At 43.5% G+C, this 16,893-nt stretch overlaps 1 protein-coding gene across 1 annotated transcript in view; it reads left to right on the top strand.

Moving 5' to 3' along the window:
* Window positions 1-15,334, top strand: part of T265_09099 (hypothetical protein) — a gene marked incomplete at both ends in the record, with an annotated part of 31,677 nt that extends 16,343 nt beyond the window's left edge. The window contains 4 exons of the mRNA XM_009175087.1: window positions 3,699-3,866; window positions 10,511-10,646; window positions 12,749-12,984; window positions 15,091-15,334. Coding sequence (XP_009173351.1) covers window positions 3,699-3,866; window positions 10,511-10,646; window positions 12,749-12,984; window positions 15,091-15,334 — 784 coding nt within the window. The remainder of the gene's footprint in view (window positions 1-3,698; window positions 3,867-10,510; window positions 10,647-12,748; window positions 12,985-15,090) is intronic.
* Window positions 15,335-16,893: the final 1,559 nt, after the last annotated feature.

Below are 16,893 nucleotides of genomic sequence, written 5' to 3'. Positions count from 1 at the left end.
AATTACTTGTATTTTCTACCTCCGTTATGTTTATTTTCTTACAACTATGGGGCATCTCTATTTCTTTCCTAGTTTTTTTCATGTAGCAATGGGGTGGAGGAATCATTTGAGTTACCCTGCAGGCAAACTACACGTCGCCAACTACCACGCCTAATATCTGGAACTAAGTCAATTGATTATCGTGTACGTGCATGAATGTCTAATATGCCAGTAAGTGGTTCGCATAATCCCTTCTGCTTCACATGGAAGGTTTCCTCCCTATGAATTAAGCGCACCTCAGATACGACAACTTTTGGTTGCTAATTCGGAGCTCACATCATTTGCAGTTTCCCTCCAAGATTCGAGTTTTCGCAGTACACTTTGAACCGTCCTTCCATGTATAGACATTTATTTCAGGTGTGAGTTGTATCACACGAGTGACTAACATCTTGAACACTACTAACTTGAATTCACTTTTTCAAGCATAACTTTTCGGTATTCTTATTTTCAGGGAAACACAAAACTATTTGAAGAAAAAGGCAAGTTACGATTGCTTCCTTGAGTATCTTTTCTGTTCCGTTCTCACTTGGCCTGTCACCGACCGCGTTGGTGGTTGATGCAGCAATATTAAAAAACGTTTAGCCGTAGTACCCTTCCGGTGCCTAGCTGCCATGCTACCCGAAGGAAGCACGAGGGCTGGGATACTGCCAGGTTGCCCAAGCCTAGACAGGGGAATTCGAGAGCCAGAGGTCGGGTTCGAACCACGGACCTTCCGGTCATTAAATTCGTGCTCTTACCACTTGGGCCATCTCGCCCATGCAGCAATATAGATTAAATCAAATGTGTGATAGGGGCGTACAACATGTTTTAAATTTTCCGCCTTGATTTCATGCTTCGACGTTCACTGTTCCTACTCTGTTTGCGGATAGTTCATGTTTCCGTGTGTCCTTGTGAGTAGAAATATTGTTAATAACTCTTTTTATCTAAAATTTGATAACGCACGGGCTGCGCACACACCTTACTGAGGAAGAATCCGCATTTCATGTGGGTAACTTTGAATTTTTCCAACCACAATTTTGTTTTCGAAACGAATATCTAATGTGATGGAACAAAAAGGTGCAATGCATTATGAAGTGCTTCAGGAATAATGCCCGTGGACCTTGTGCAACTACATAGGCTGACGAACTTCTTACAGCTTGAGACTTAAGAACCTCGCATGGTAGGCGAATAAAAATTCATTTGAATCATTGCGATGAGTATGCTTGCAATCGAACAAATCTAGCATCACAATCCACTCATAGACCCATTATGTGAGAGGTTCATCGGTTGTACAGATTGGTCACCGGTCACTGACAACCATCAAGTGGTCAGATATGGAGCTGAGGTTTAAGGAATCAGTGTGGAATAGATTAATTTTGCGTTCGCCTTTTTATTTATGAAACAATAAGTGTAAAAATTGTTGGAGCGGGGTACCGCAACTCATTCGATGGTAGTCATGTGGAATTGGAACCCGGGTCGTTGAAGTGGTAGTCCACGATCTTATACAGGTGGTTAGCTGGCCCTTGGGACGTGCACAACATCCACGGTGGCTTTTAGGGTACTAGTCTGTCTTAGATTACTTTCTGAGAGTTCCGAATTCTTCGTCACTTCCACAATAGTTCGAACCAAGATGTTTTCCTTATCTGGGTGATCTCAATGTTTGGTGTATTATAGAATTCGCTGGATGGTCATGAACTCTAAGGTGACTTTTAGCTGTGGCACTCTTTCGGTGCATACTTGCCGCGCAACTCGGAAGATGCACGAGGGTTGATATACTATCAGATTTCGCAAGCCTGGACAGAAGCGATCCAAAATAGCTCTTGGTGTTCCGCATCAATTCAGATTCGGGAGGAAAATGTCAGTATCTCTTTCTCAGTTCTCATTTCATCCTGACCAATGCGTATTTCAGGTCAATTTGTTCGTTGAACGAACACCAATCCAATATGCTCCATCAACTTCCAGCATGGTAGTGAACACAAAATGACATACAATGAGAAACACGTATTCACGAACTTGTATTTGCTCAAGATTCACCCAAATTCGAGAAGCTCAGCTTGTGAATGGGGATGTGCATGAAAGACAACCTGGTAGTCATTCTTGCTGCGTTCGTATAAACGCGGTCCAACAACTCGCTGTTCACAAACTAGGACAATCGATTTGAGAATTGTATTTGTGAAAGCTGATTCCCGATTTCGCCGGTACGGAAGCGATGTTCAACAACAGGAGGTAAAGTTAGGGTAACCAGTTTACATTATGGGGTGTTACCGATGTAATGTATGTGGAAGATTGATTTTTTATGGCTTCGTAAAATTGCAGTCTACAAATTAACTCTCTAAAGTTCGGTGTGCACTACGGGCTTCTGGAAAAACATTCCTCGTTCTCATTACTGAGACTAAAGTTCGGTGTGCACTACGGGCTTCTGGGAAAACATTCCTTGTTCTCATTACTGAGACGATGTACTTTATCATCATAAGAGACAGCAATATCAGTGCTGACACTGATGCTTCACGCAGACGGCTTTCCGTAGGTCAGTGCACTGCGGCATTACGCATGGTGAACTCCCCTGTAGCTGCATTCCCCAATGATCTGTCCGGCCTAGAACGGCACTAGAAGCACTACTCTTAGCGACCCGTCTAACGGCCTGAGTAGCTCACTTGTAATCTGTGTAATGGATATATTATAACAAAAGCATCCTTGATTTATGGCTATTTAGAAAATCAAAGGGGGTATCTTAGTGACGAAGATTCACTTTCGGCTGAAGTGCTGGTAAGCGATACATATTTCATATTCTGATTTAGCTACTTACATTTAGCTAGTAGTAAAAAGCCCATCCAGCAAACACTTCAGCTCAGGTGACGAGTGTCTGCCACGGAGTTGGACTGATTGTCTGCTAAGAATTTGCTTGCGAAAATAAGGGTCATGCATTTCGAGTGCTGTGCCATCGAATTTTATTCGATACTGTGAAATATTCCTATGGAGAAGGTAATTAACTTTTCCAAATAAGAACTGAGCACAAATAAGTAAAATAGTTGGCTTGGCTGTTGTGCATTCGCCACCTTGTCGCCGGTAATATTTTCATCAGTTTTTGCAACTGGTTTTGTAATGACCAGTGATCCAGCGCTAGTATCAATCATCATCTCTCATATTTAGTATACCTGGAGGTTGCTGAAAACTCTCCGACAGCCCACGACCGGTTTCGCCCTTCTTGGAGCTCATCAGGTAGGCGCAGTCCCCGAATTTCCGTCAACCTACTTGAAACCAAATTTCATTTTTTTCTTGTCCAGGACCAGTTTTGCTCAATTGTGGACAAGACATCCAAAAACTGAATATGTTTAACACGCTTGGAAACATAATATTTAGGGGAGAAAATTTAACTGATAAGCGTATGATCGTTTTTTTGCGTTGGTTCAAAGTTGACCCGAAACCCCGAGAAAGACGCCATTCTTTCTTGAGACCTTCCTAACCAACCGGACTGATTGATGTGCTTTTTACGGGTTTGACTGCCAATTTTCGGAGAGAAAGTTTAAAACGAATCGCAAAACTTCGACTCACATTTTGACCCCGTCGAATTCGGCCCCAACCGACTAGAACACCAGTTAATATAACGTAAAATCTTATTAAGTAGGGGTATGTTAACTCATTGTTCAGTTGATGTTCCGTTGTATAAGAATCACTTATAGACTGTTACTTCTTCAGGATACAACAGTGGAGAGTTTTCGCACTCCGTCTTGTGATGAGCCAATGAAGATCTTAGGACCGATAACATGTGCGATGCGTATCAGTTCCGGGTTAATTGGAGCAGATATGAACCATATGCTTCAGCGTTTATTAGAAGTTGACGACAGTCGGTGAGTTATTCCCTCCACTTATTCGAGTTAGTTTTGCAGTAAGTGCCACATTCCTATCAATGTGTGATCTAATACACCTGTACTAGACTTATGTGCTGGTTGCTATTCATCTACCTTAGGCCTAGACTGAATTCAAATAGGTAGGGACAGAGGAATTAGAGACCCGCGAGAGGATTTTTGGCAGGGTGATGATCAAAACAAGCTTGAATACGTTTGCATACCTCTCGGCTTGTTGCCTATCTTCGTTTGGCTGGTTGCGCGATTAGATGTAGTTATCAGCCTGTATGTATGGCATCTGATAATTCTTCGCTCAGTTTGACCTTTCGTCCTGGTCATCCATTGTGACTAATAAGAATTATACTATCTTTTTCATCCCCACTGAAAAGGTTTTTACGATAGAGTTATCCTTGTTTTGCTCATTTAGAGACTGATGTTAATCTCTGGTTAGGAAACTGTTGATACTGATAGCCATGACATTTTGCTTGATGTAACGAAGCAGAATAACAATGGTGGCTGTCGTGCTTTGATCAATAAAGTTAAAACGAAAAACTGCCAGCGACTGTTGCAAGAGGGCGACACCCTGTTTGATTGGCTAATACAACTACCAAGAGTTCGTTTGAATGACCAGCCTTATTCAGTGGCGAAGAACACAACAGCAAGGCAGTGCCATAGAGAAATATGAACGAGTTATATGTATCAAATTTGGCCATTTCTTTGTTTGATGGTAACTTTCAGTGTTATCCCACTTCAAAATACTGGTCCTTTCAGTAAGCCACGTTCGTTTCTCCACGACCAACTCATAGGTTGTGCGGTAGTTGCATCCTCTACGTCCACTAAGCGATCGACGCATGCAGAGGCAGTAAATCGAATTCGACATCAACGCCGGGTGGACGAATGCGTCAAGAAATAGCGGTTTATTGGCGATTAGGATAAATTGCACTGTAGAGAGAACTAGACTACCTTATCTCAGTATCCTCATCTTAGTACCCTATCTTAGTAACCTAGCCTCATGCTTGCGGATGAACCGATTGAGGTAGTAGACAAATTTGTTTACCTGGGCAGCTGTATCAGCCCCGGTGGTCTCACGAAAGATGAAATTTCCATCCGGATTGGGAAGGCCAGAGCAGCTTTTGCGAGCCTGCGTCACCTGTGACGTAGACGTGACATCAACTTCTCTGTCAAGGGTCGAGTTTACACTGCCGCGGTGCGTTCCATATTACTATACGCATCAGAAACTTGGCCGCTGCACGCCGAGCACGCCGAAAAACTCGGTGTTTGACGATGGATGTCTTCGGAGCATTGCCCGAATCTAGTGGGAACACTGGATCAGCTATTCTGAAATTCGTCGAATGGTGTTCGGGAGAAATAACTCACTCTCGATAGATGAACTAACCACACTGCATAGGTTGCGCTGGCTTGGCCACATGTTGCGTATGCCAGTCGACCAACTTCCTCGAAGAGCTATTTTCGCACAACCACATGAAGGTTGGAAGAGAGCCAGAGGCGTTCAAACAATGACTTGGCAGCGAATTGTGAAAGCCATTACCAGCAAACTCAGCTGCGTTGGTCATTACCGTCTTCCTGGGTGGGGACCCCGTGCCACGTCAATGGTTAGAGACGTCAGACATGGCCCAATCGCGCCCTCAATGGCGCTCGTGCATCCAAGCTATTGCCTTCAATGCATAGCTCCCTTCACAAGATCGCCACTTAACGGTCCACCTACAGTGCTGTACTAATTTATCAATTCCCGCCTCCAATGCGCAGCTACCTAGCCCACCTCCCCGAATCATCGGTGGACGAAACTGTGACAGCTACAACCACTGAATGGCAAGTATGTGGTCATTACGGCTGACAATGATGATGATGATGAGTGTTGTTGTTATAATTCTCATGATCGTCGTTGTCGTACAATCAGTGGTGTCTATTAGATAGAACTCGCTACAATTTCTCTATGCTCTTCTAACGTGCCATTTATGATACAGTTACGTCAGCCACACCCAATGTAAGGCTCACTGCGATTATGTGATTCACTAATCGGTTGTTGAAGTCGAATCCATATGTTGATATTATATGAAGTCCACGTGACTTGCACACGCTGACTTTGGTACTTCAGGTCATTCGTTTGTTTTAATTTCAATTGACTACGTTCATGATTAATGTCTGTCAAATTTTTCGTAGGCCTCCCTTACTATTCGTCTTTCCAATTATGCATATGATTCTGCGGGCTAGGTTAATTTTTTATTGTCTGCAACGTTGTAAAGTCTCGGTTGTAGGGCCATAGGATATGGAATTTACTGTGAATTGGTGAGCTTTTCACGAAAATGCGAATCATCCAGGGTTGTACTACAACCTAACGGTCCATCGTGAACCGCACACACATTATCTTCTTCCCCGTCAACTTTAGCACAACATTAACTTGGTTGTCATGTCTCGTAAATGTTTCAATTGACTGTTCCACTGGTTCGTCGTCCATGTGGTTCAAAGATGCAAGATGCTCTCGATCTGGTCTATTAGTCTTCATAATTTTTCACAGGCGTTCTTACGTTACATCGTTAGAAGGTGAACTGCAATTACTGCGGTACAGTCTGCATTGACCAAACGAGTCACTATTTTAATACTAGTATCAGCAAACTGGAGTTGAACATACAATGGAGACAAAGTTGAAACGGGCCGCCGATTACTGTCTCTGTCTGGATCCAGCACTATGCCATTGGCAGACCGAAGTTTGTGCAAGCTCTGTTGCGGCGCCAATGGACAGTATGATACCAACTTCAATAGGTGGCACTGACTCAACAACGATTAAGGTAAGCTAACCCGCGAGCTCATCACCCGGAAAGCATACCACGATAAAATCACAGCATACCCTTAAGGCGATTCCACATACATACTGGGGCAACTTCGCGGATAAATTCGCTGTCAGGTGACCTCTGACATGGTCGCACATTGGGCCTCTTTTCTACTTGTTGTAAGCCAACAATACTGAGGAAGCCCACTCTTGGGTAACTGGAACGACGAATTCGTTACTGTGTCCAAACTATGCTCTTTTGCCAGTGTTTTTAACGTGAACACCACACGCATGATCTCATTTCTATCTCTGTTATCGAGGGACTGAAGGCGAAGCTGTCGACAATTGACTCTTCCAAACGGCATATCTCCAAATCCAAATGTTCGCTAGGTGTGTGACATCGAGAGTTCAAGCGTTATTGTCCTTATTATCATTACTGCCACAACTGTTACTATTACTGAATTAGACCTCAACCAAAGACGTTTAATCAGCCATCTTATCCTGCATATGTAGGGATATTCTATCTGGGAAGAAGCATGGCTTTTATTTATATCCTCTTTGACTTACCACTAGATTCCGCACATTCCTAAGGAGCGTACGGGAAAACACGCCAGGTTTCTTCAGAAAAGAGGACGAGGTCTGCTATTAGTCGAATGAATTCATGTGCATCGTTCGCCTAAAGGATCAAAGGCCTTTCATCATTATCATCGTCATCGTCGTCATCATCATCATCAACACCATCCGGACTATAACCTTCTGAATAGCTGCTTCATATGTCTGTTTGGTTAGGCTGGGCTAATGTACAATGCTTGTTGTTATAGACCGCAAGTTATGTTTGTATTTTTCGCTGGGCCAATGATAAATCCGATTTATTATTTCAAGCCGTTTCAATCAGATGCATGGTCATACAAATACACTGCCATAAACAGTCAACCGGTTCAACTCATTTGCTCAACAGATCTTTCTTCGTTGACTGTGCGGTCGATCCCAAACTAACCCTAGGCCCTGACGTAATGATCATTTGCCAATCTGGTAAACCTCACATATGCCTGGATTTTTCGAAATTGTGTTGTCTTGTTACCTTGCACAGTTGTGAGCCTACTCCGGACATTGTGCTGACCGGACTGCACGCTTGTGGAAACCTCTCAACAACTATTCTACGTCTTTTTACTGAACTGGAGTCAGCGAAAGCAGTGATCAGTGTTGGCTGTTGTTATATGAAGTCTGTTCTGGATCCGAACAACAATGAGTGTGCCAATCGCCGGTGTCCATTCCCATCTCAAGTGTTATGGTCACCACAAAGTGAACAACTCAAGTCTCATGGAGTTCAGGTTGGCAGACCTTTTTCCCTCTGCTCATTCACATCTTAGTTGCTCTTTTGTTGCTTTGACAAACTTATGCCAAAGGTCGTTCAATTGTATCCCAACAGTCATTCGGTGATTTTTCCTCTCTCTATATATGTGTTTCTGTTCTAATGGTGTTCCTTCATAGCGCAGGTATCCATCGTTCGATTCGTTGTTATTGCCCACACTCATGTGATTTTGAGTGACTGATTTTTTACTCAGTTTGACTGAATAAGTAGACTGTACTTCTGTTACTACTTGGAGAGTTTGACGACACCTCCCCCAAAGCATACCATAGAACGTCAAAAATCACAGCTTAGGTGAAATGCCGTCATATCCTCGATGATAGACACACTCATTTGCACACCGGTTTGGTTTTCACAGTAGAGTTTTCAGCAATGTCATGAGCAGTGTGTTACATCATCATCTATTGTTTGTACTCCAGATGCTTCTGTGCCATATATCAACCAGGTGAAAATTGTAAGCCAGCCATAACGAAGTTATCATGAGATCACAGCTTACCACTGGTTCGGGCTGTCCGAAATCTCTGCAGTGGCATCTTTAACCTCTCCCGTTCGATATGACGTCACGTTTGTGTGTAGTCACACGGACCACCATCGCAGGTGTTCCATTGCATTCTTTGTCCACTCGTCGTTCGTCACTGTCAACCATACGAAATAAAATGGTCAGTTTCGTTTACTGTGACGTAGCATATCTTATTGATAATTTTCGTCCAGTTAGTCTAATCATACGAGCCACAAGGCGTCGCTTGCATTGACTTATCTCATGATTGACAATTGGCTCCTGGGGATGACTGAACATCGTGCACAGGTAGGAATCGATTCAATCAATTTTTCTGCACTTTCAGCTTTTTGGTCCGAATAACGTTTGGACCATATGGCGATGTGACTGAATCCTAACTAATCTAGTCCATTGACTCGAAGTCGATAGCTTCGGTATCACATTCAAACAAATGGCGGTCGTTATGGTTGTACTGATAACCTGAGCTATTGTTGCCTGTTCATAGGCATCAGTGATTGCAATTGGCATTTGTACATTTCTGTGCTGGTCATAATGTCCCACTTTTTACGGGAAATTGGCTTCTCTTTATCCAACGTATTAATACGGATAGACTGTATTTTCCGTGGGACATGAACCGCAATGTGTAGAACTCAAAGACTGCACAAAAGGCAGTTAGCAACATGTTGAACGGATAGACATGCTGTTGTCGCGTAACCACGATCACAGCAAAGCGTTATGCATAGACAGTGCCACAGTTGCTCACTGATGGATAAAATTCTCGGGTTTGGTTGTGTTATCTCTAGTTAAACTTTTGAACCTATCAGGTGGCCAGTTTCCAGTAGACACTCTACAGTAGTCGATACAGGTTCGTGATTACACCTACGACCTTGGAGAATCAACTGCGCCGCTGCTCGACAGTTGTACCCTGGTGTATGCGGTCTTAAGTGTTCTAATAAACGCCAATTTGTTTTTTTTTTCGATGTAAGTGCCAACACAACTGATGGATTATATGGGCAGATAAGCCTGACAGTCTGTGTTTTCAGTTTTGGGGAACAATTACCTTGGAAATCCGGATAAGCCATGTTTAAGGGTGATTGTAGAGCTTCTTTTAGCTGAAGTCAGCTTTCAACTGATCACCTTTGAGTCGAACAAAATGCAAAATGCTTTGCCTTTGCACTTCCAACACCATAGTCGTCTGACATGGCAACAGTACGAATCTCAATGAGCTCTTTAGAGTACGCAGTGTAAATTAGCCTCATAAATTGGCCATTTCATCATCATCATCGACAGCATGACATCAGTGTTCAACACTGATGCTTCACTGCCGTACAACCAAGACTTATTTGAAAGCCTTATTGTAAAGAAAAGATTAAAGGTAGACAAGGAAGGAACTTAGTGCTAGCTTACCACAATCATTCTGAGGTGCCTACACCTTCAGACATTCACTCAGGCAATCTGGAAAGAAACTGACAACAATAACGCCACTGACATCGGTTGGCAGCCATATCTTGTAGTGTCTCCAACCAGGTTCAGTGAGGATCACGCGGTCCCCATCCTGGAAGGCGAGTAGCACCGACAGCATCCAAGCGTTTCGTGATCTCCTTCATACTCCTCTGCCAGGTCATGGGTTGGCCACCTCTCTGTTTACGCCACTCTGAGTTGGGCATGGAAAACAGCACTCTCTTCGGCAAACGATGGTTCGAAATACGTAACACATGTCCCAACCAACGCAGCTTCTGGTGCTGGACACATTCTTCAATGGAAGTACCCGTTACACAGCCGAAAACACGCTTTCTAACTGCCTCGTTACGGATTCGCCGACACCAACCCACACGAGCTATGGTTCTGAGACAACGATTGTCGAACACCTGAAGACGTCTCAGTTCCGCTGGTCGAATAGGCCAAGTCTCACAGCCATACAACAAAACAGCCCGTACTGTAGCTTGATACACACGTCCCTTCAGATTCAGGGATAAGCCATTCGGACGCCATAGGTGTCTCAAGTTAGCGAACGCGGTCCGAGCCTTGCAGATTCGTGCATTCACCTCATCTGTCACACTGCAATCAGAACTAATACAACTTCCAAGATACGTAAAACGCCCCACAACTTCCAGTACCTCTCCCTGGATTGTAAGTAGCGTGTTCAGTGACTGCTTGTTCACAAGCATGACCTTACACTTTGTGGGTGCAAAGTGCATACCAAAGGACGGGATGACTTTGGTCAGAATTAGCCATGTAGCTGGTTAGAACTACGGATTCAGCTCTTCTCGAACAAGAGGATTTTACCAAACAAATGATGGCTAAAAATCAAGTCACTGATCGCTTCGTGTTGTCTTTACGAAGATGGCGCGTTTCAGAAACCTCCCGGCTATTTACAAGTATGACCAGCAACCATATTTCTAAATAGTAGTTTGCAAGCTTTCTCATAAACGCCATGTCTTTATTATCATTGATACTGGAAGTTTTTGCTGATCTTTAAAGTCTGCTGAACGCTGAGCACATACCCACATGTATCTAGTCAACGTGAATCGTAAAACGAAGGCAACCTTGGCACACCTGTTAGTAGAAGTAAGGGTGTCTTCAAGTTCAACGTGGCTTGTTTACCTGGATTGATGGGGTGTGGCTGAAGCTAATGGAACACTTCCACATCCCTTCAACTCGAACAGCTTTCGAGATCTCGTCATCAGATCAGTATATATCTACTAGTTAAAATAGTATGAATAATAAATTAAACAGTAATGTGGAAATATAGACACCCCAAGTCGCATCTAATTGGATGATGTCTGACGATCTAGAGGGCCCTTGAGTGACTGGGTCGATAGCTTCGTATCAGATGACCAAGGTAGACTCAATGCTCGTACGATTCGTTTTCGACAGCATACTACCGGATTTCACGATTGCTTCACCTCTAGTCAAGCAACGTCATTGGATCGACACTGGCAGTTTAGTGGGTACTCGGTAGATGACGTCAAACGACTCGCTCGGACTGGTCACGTGACTGGTGTCAATTGTGTAACGCGATTGAGTTTTTGGTTTGACTGTTAAGTCCAGTAATGTTCTGACAACAGAGGTGCTCTTAGCAAATTATGTATTGCACCCAAGAGATCCCGCTGCACAATAGAAGGAGGGAGAATACACACTCATATTCTGGAGGGGAACGGACATCTTGTGTTTGAGGTTTGGGGTGAGCAAAGGGTGGGTTGTAAACCAAAACCGCAGAGTTGCAGCAGCAACCGTGTATTGTAAGGATAGAAAAAAATGGTTATTGACTTTCTGCCAACAGCTCGGTTTCATATAGTAGACTCGTACACTGGTCCCTTTACAGTGGCCGTGAAAGACGGTTGGAAATGAGTTCAGTCTTGGTCTTGGTTATAAATCTCTGGATAGCTGTTGCTTATGAGCACATCAGCAGTGCGCTTCAGTTCGGAGTTCAGTGTATTCGTAGAGCAAATTTGCCTCGGTCGTTGCGGTAAAGGGTTCATTTCTTCCTCAACAACACTAGACCATGAAGGTTTGTATATTGTTCCATCCACGTGAACTTTCTGTAGGCAGATATCTGAATTAAACCCTCAACCAGCCTGGCCAACTTAACGTCCAATAACTGGAACGTGTTACCACTTTTGGTTTTCAAAGTGGACTGAATGGAGGGATGCATTTTGTTAGTTGAAGTTTTCCTGGAGAGCATCTGTTTTGGAGCTGTTTAATGCTAGCCTAAAATATCATCCACGTACCGTCAATAGAAGTGAGTACATCTAACTCCCCACCCCCCATTCAGTCGGCCAAGCTCCAGTTTACCCATAAAATCTCACTCAACAAGGGACCAAGAGAAAAGCGCGTGCTAAATCCATCGATTTGTCAATAAAATGCATGTTAAAAATGTAACACAAAATTAGGTCTTTCAAGGAGATGGTGTTAATTGGGGGTGTCAAATCTGATGAGTCAGTGTAATCACAGATGAAATTCACGCTTTACGACTGGCACATTGGTAAAAAGAGAGGCTACGTCAAAACACATATCTTTGAAACTAATATGAACCCCTTTTATCCGCTCCACAAACTCAAAAGTGTCACGGATACTATACTGGCGTAAACGCCGGCGATCAGATTCTCGACCAACCTACTTGCCTCTTACTCATTTGTTTCAATTTCCAATATATAGCTTCTACAGTCAGCTGGCTCCTTATGTTGTTCCCCCATCCTCACTTTTGTTCCTTTTTGGGATTCAACACGCAGCTCTCTTACTCCCAACTCGAGGCCGCGTGCCATTGTATTCCAGCCTATCTGGAACGCTTGGAGCAGGCGATCAAAACAGGGGACACATCACATCTTCGCGTCCAAGGGTATCGTGCTGTTGTAGAACTGCTTCTTGAAAAGCGCCGGTGTCTTAGGACAAACCACTCAGATCCGGTACCCGCTGTCCGGGCTATACGGTGTGCCGTAAAGAACGCAAATAGTATGGATTTCGACACGTGAGTGGACAACTACCTTCGTTCTGTGAGCATTTTGCCTTTATCTGAACAGCTGGACACTTAAGACATGGTTACAAAATTCTTACTCTGTAATTAATCAGATTGATGTTGCAGTCTTTTGGACCTACAGTGCTCAAAAGTGCTTTTATGTAATTAGCGAATATACACTCACTTAAAAACCAATTTGGTTTTTCGAGAGACTTACCTGGAACCCAGCTGAATCTCTCATAAGATTGCTGAGAATTCGTCGACAGCCCACAACCGGTTTCGCCCTTCTCGGAACTCATCAGGTAGGCGCAGTCCCCCGAGGTTCCGTCAACCTTATGTTCTGCTTGAAACCAAATTGCACGAAATTAGCGAATATACACTCATTTGCAAATATGCATGTATCGCGATATCTCGAATATCGTGGTGACTGAAATATGAGACGGCCTGGTGCAGCACATTCAGTTACCTGGAAACATCACAAACGAGAGATTCAGCTGAGTTCCAGGTGTGTCAGTTAGCTTGGTTCGTATGAACTTTTTGGTATACGCATTTCTTTCAACTTTCTTTTTAGCCGGCGGTCGATGTTCAGGTTTTTGGAGTCTTGATTGTTCCCTCTCCCGAAGAAACTACAAGCATCCCACCTTTCTTGATCGGGCATTTGTTTGATTGTTTGTTTCGGTCTTTTTCTTGGCATGATTTGACCACCATCCAGGTAGCGGCATCAATCACGGTGGGTGTATAAGGTCTTCTCGATCAGAAAACAATTCAACATGCTCATCGGACGGTAAAATTGTTTATATAGCTGATACACATATTTGACGAGCTTTTTACACAGTTTCTGAATCAGTCTGTTTGATTAACCGTCCTGGGGAATCTCCATCGCGTTGAGAACATCATCTACGGCGTGATTTTAATAATGAAAGCCTTGCTGTTACCGAAGCTGGCACATCGTTCAGATGTTGTTTGAATATTCTCAACCTCAGTCCGAAAGTGGAAGGGATTGATTTTCGAGTTATATGCCGATAGATACTACTGGATGAAACAAACACGACGTTTTGGCATCTTGACATTTATTATCTTTCAGGTTGTCGAGGGGGGATCTACTTAATAGTTGTTCTGAAGGCTGAGTGATTATCTCACACCGCGGCTCGATCACACAGAACTCAGCTACAGTAAATTTTTAGCTCTAATGGATTGTACTTGTGTGACATCAGTAGCTTTGAGCGCCATTCGGAATGGTGGTGTAGTCCAATCCGTATTTTCTGTTGTGATTAACGTATTTGTCCTCAAAATGTGCCAATCGGTGAACAATCGAATCGCGTAGCCGTATCAACCTAATGACTTGTGTAGTTTTACGGGGTCAACTTTTGATTTTATCGCAACTTACGTTTCATTAAATGTACTTTGAAGCGATCACAGTTGCTTGGTTTCAAGTCATTCATTACTGCATTGGAATGTGTCTTTACTTACTCGTTTAATTTATCGTTCCGGTTATTTACGACTTTTCTTCGGGGAAAAATTCGATAAACAGTTTACTCTTTACCATAGTAATCTCTTCTAGACAAACACTAGTGTGACTGTCGTAGTGAGTGGCAACAAACACATTCTCGTGATACCCAACCGAGTTTGTTTTGTTGGCGGTGGAGGGCGAGATGGCTCAGTGGTTAGAGCGCGAATTTACTGACCGGAAGGTCCGTTATTCGAACCTAACATCCCCCTCTCGACTTCCCTGTCTAGGCTTGGGCAACCTGGCAGTATCCAAGCTCTCGTGCTTCCTTTTTGTGGCATGGCAGCTAAGCACCGACAGGGTGTTAGAGCTGAACGAAAGTCTTATATTTTTATGGCATCGTGCGTTCGGTTCCGAGTTTAGACCATATGTTAAGTGTGATGGCACGTGCATCACGCTTTCCTGTCGCTATTTGCATCGTGTTATCTAAATTTCTTTCTTTTTCGTGCTGCTGTTTTGCACATGCGTGCACGTGTACATCTGATGGTATCGTTCGCACAACAGTTTTTTCTGTCATCCCCACTGTGCTCTTATTTTTGAGCGTCTGTTTTCTAGAACAGTTGTCTGAAATTACCATTTTACTTAACAAAACGAATGTATTACCACATAAGGTATTCATCGATCCTTCTGAACCGGATGAAGGCTGTGCAACAGTCGGATGGGGCAACACATCAAGGTCTTTTTGACCCTTTCCGATCAGAAGAGTTGAAGGCCGCCCTGCCCAAAATTTCCTTGGACGAGGCTTGGTACCCAATTGTACGTTACCACGTATTACGTTTGATGCTCACTCCAGCAGTGGAAACGCTTGTTCTTCTGGATCGTCTGCTGTGGCTTCGAGAAAAAGGTGGGTGTTGAGTTGGATATTCTTAAGAATATCCTACCGGTTTTGTGATTTCCGGTCCTCGATTTAAAAAACTGCTAACGTTGAACGATAGGTCACGAGCCAACTTACTTAGTTCAAATGGGGGCGAAATGTCACAAGATGTGGCAGGAGGTTTTCGGAATCCAACGACATCTTCCTGGTAAACATTCGTCGGCTATTGCAGTTTTCTATTAGTCAATGGCATATACTCACCATAGTTTTCCTTATCAAAGTTATACGAGAAGAGTCAAGCCACAATAGCCCTTCTAATAGAGCTCGCTAGTCGGCCCAGTCAAGTTAGTCTCCCCCAGGAAAAAGCGCCTCATTCGGGGTGATCAATTGGTGGAACTGACCAATATCCACTGAGCACACTTGTTCATTTTTTTTTGAGGGAAGCTTATGCTCTTGTTTACTGTTAGGCGGTTCTTTCTAGTTTGTCTAGTGAACTTCTCCCACTGTGAGTGGATGGCCATATTGGTAAGTTGGCTAGTCATCGGCCTCTACAGATTACCTAGTAACTAACACGATTTAGGCCTGGAAATTAAAGTGTTCATAAGAACGACATACTTTTATCTCGAAAAGCCTGTCCATAAATAGTTGATGTGTCCTGATTGGGTCAAGTGAAGACCTGATCAGACAAGTAATCAAACCCAATTAATATACACTAACCATTCAAGGCTGATCGACGAATGCGTGATCATGCGGTGATCAGCCTGGGAAAGTGGGTGCAGAGGTGATATAACCGACTTCCTCCGTACCCATCTCCCGATTACCAATAGGCATGAAAGATCTAGTACGGCTGAGTACTATAAAAATCGGCACTGCATTTCAAAAACGGCTTATATTTACCACCTAGAAGGGTATCCTCTTTCTGGTAAGCAGTTTCCTGTGTTTCAAAGAAAACTATTTGTTATATTATTTTCACCACGAGACATTTTCGTGTTTCAAAGCCGGCCCACCTTACAGTGGTCCTCTCTTCGTTAATTTGCGTTGGTTTACCTACAGAAAAGTCCACAATTTCGTAGGTATTTTCTGATTATTGTTACAGTCGGTTTCGAAACCCAATTCTTGAGTATTGACACCCTTAGTCTTTTTTCACCAACTTTTCATCCAACTATTCCCAAATCAACTTGCAACCTTAACGTTATGTTAAACTTCATGGTTTTTGGGCTTGCGAATTAAGCTGTGAGGTATGCTGGAACCTAGTTTTGCAAGATCAGACTTTAGTTTACTTCCGTGACGCCGATCTTCTCGTGCAGTTACTCGGGGGATCTTTGATGGTACAGTAATGCTTCCTACTCTTCAGAATGCTCACGTCAAGCATTCAGATTTTCGTACTGTACAAGTCGCCAACGATCAGACCAAGACCAGTCTTTGATTCATTCGGAATGTGCATGCATCGTTTTCGAGGTGTAGATCAAAATTCTCACCAGTTCGGCTTCGTCACAAGTGATGCCACTAAGATAGTGTGATGATGTGATATGACTGTCGGTAACAACAGCGAGCAGCACGATCCTTTCAAATTCGAAACTCAGCCATTGCTTCCACAAAC

The sequence above is a fragment of the Opisthorchis viverrini genome, assembly GCF_000715545.1.
Source record: "Opisthorchis viverrini unplaced genomic scaffold opera_v5_256, whole genome shotgun sequence".
In the NCBI taxonomy this organism is placed as follows: Eukaryota; Metazoa; Platyhelminthes; class Trematoda; order Opisthorchiida; family Opisthorchiidae; genus Opisthorchis; species Opisthorchis viverrini.
Note: the sequence above shows the minus strand (reverse complement) of the source record. Positions and strands in the feature narration are given on the sequence as shown.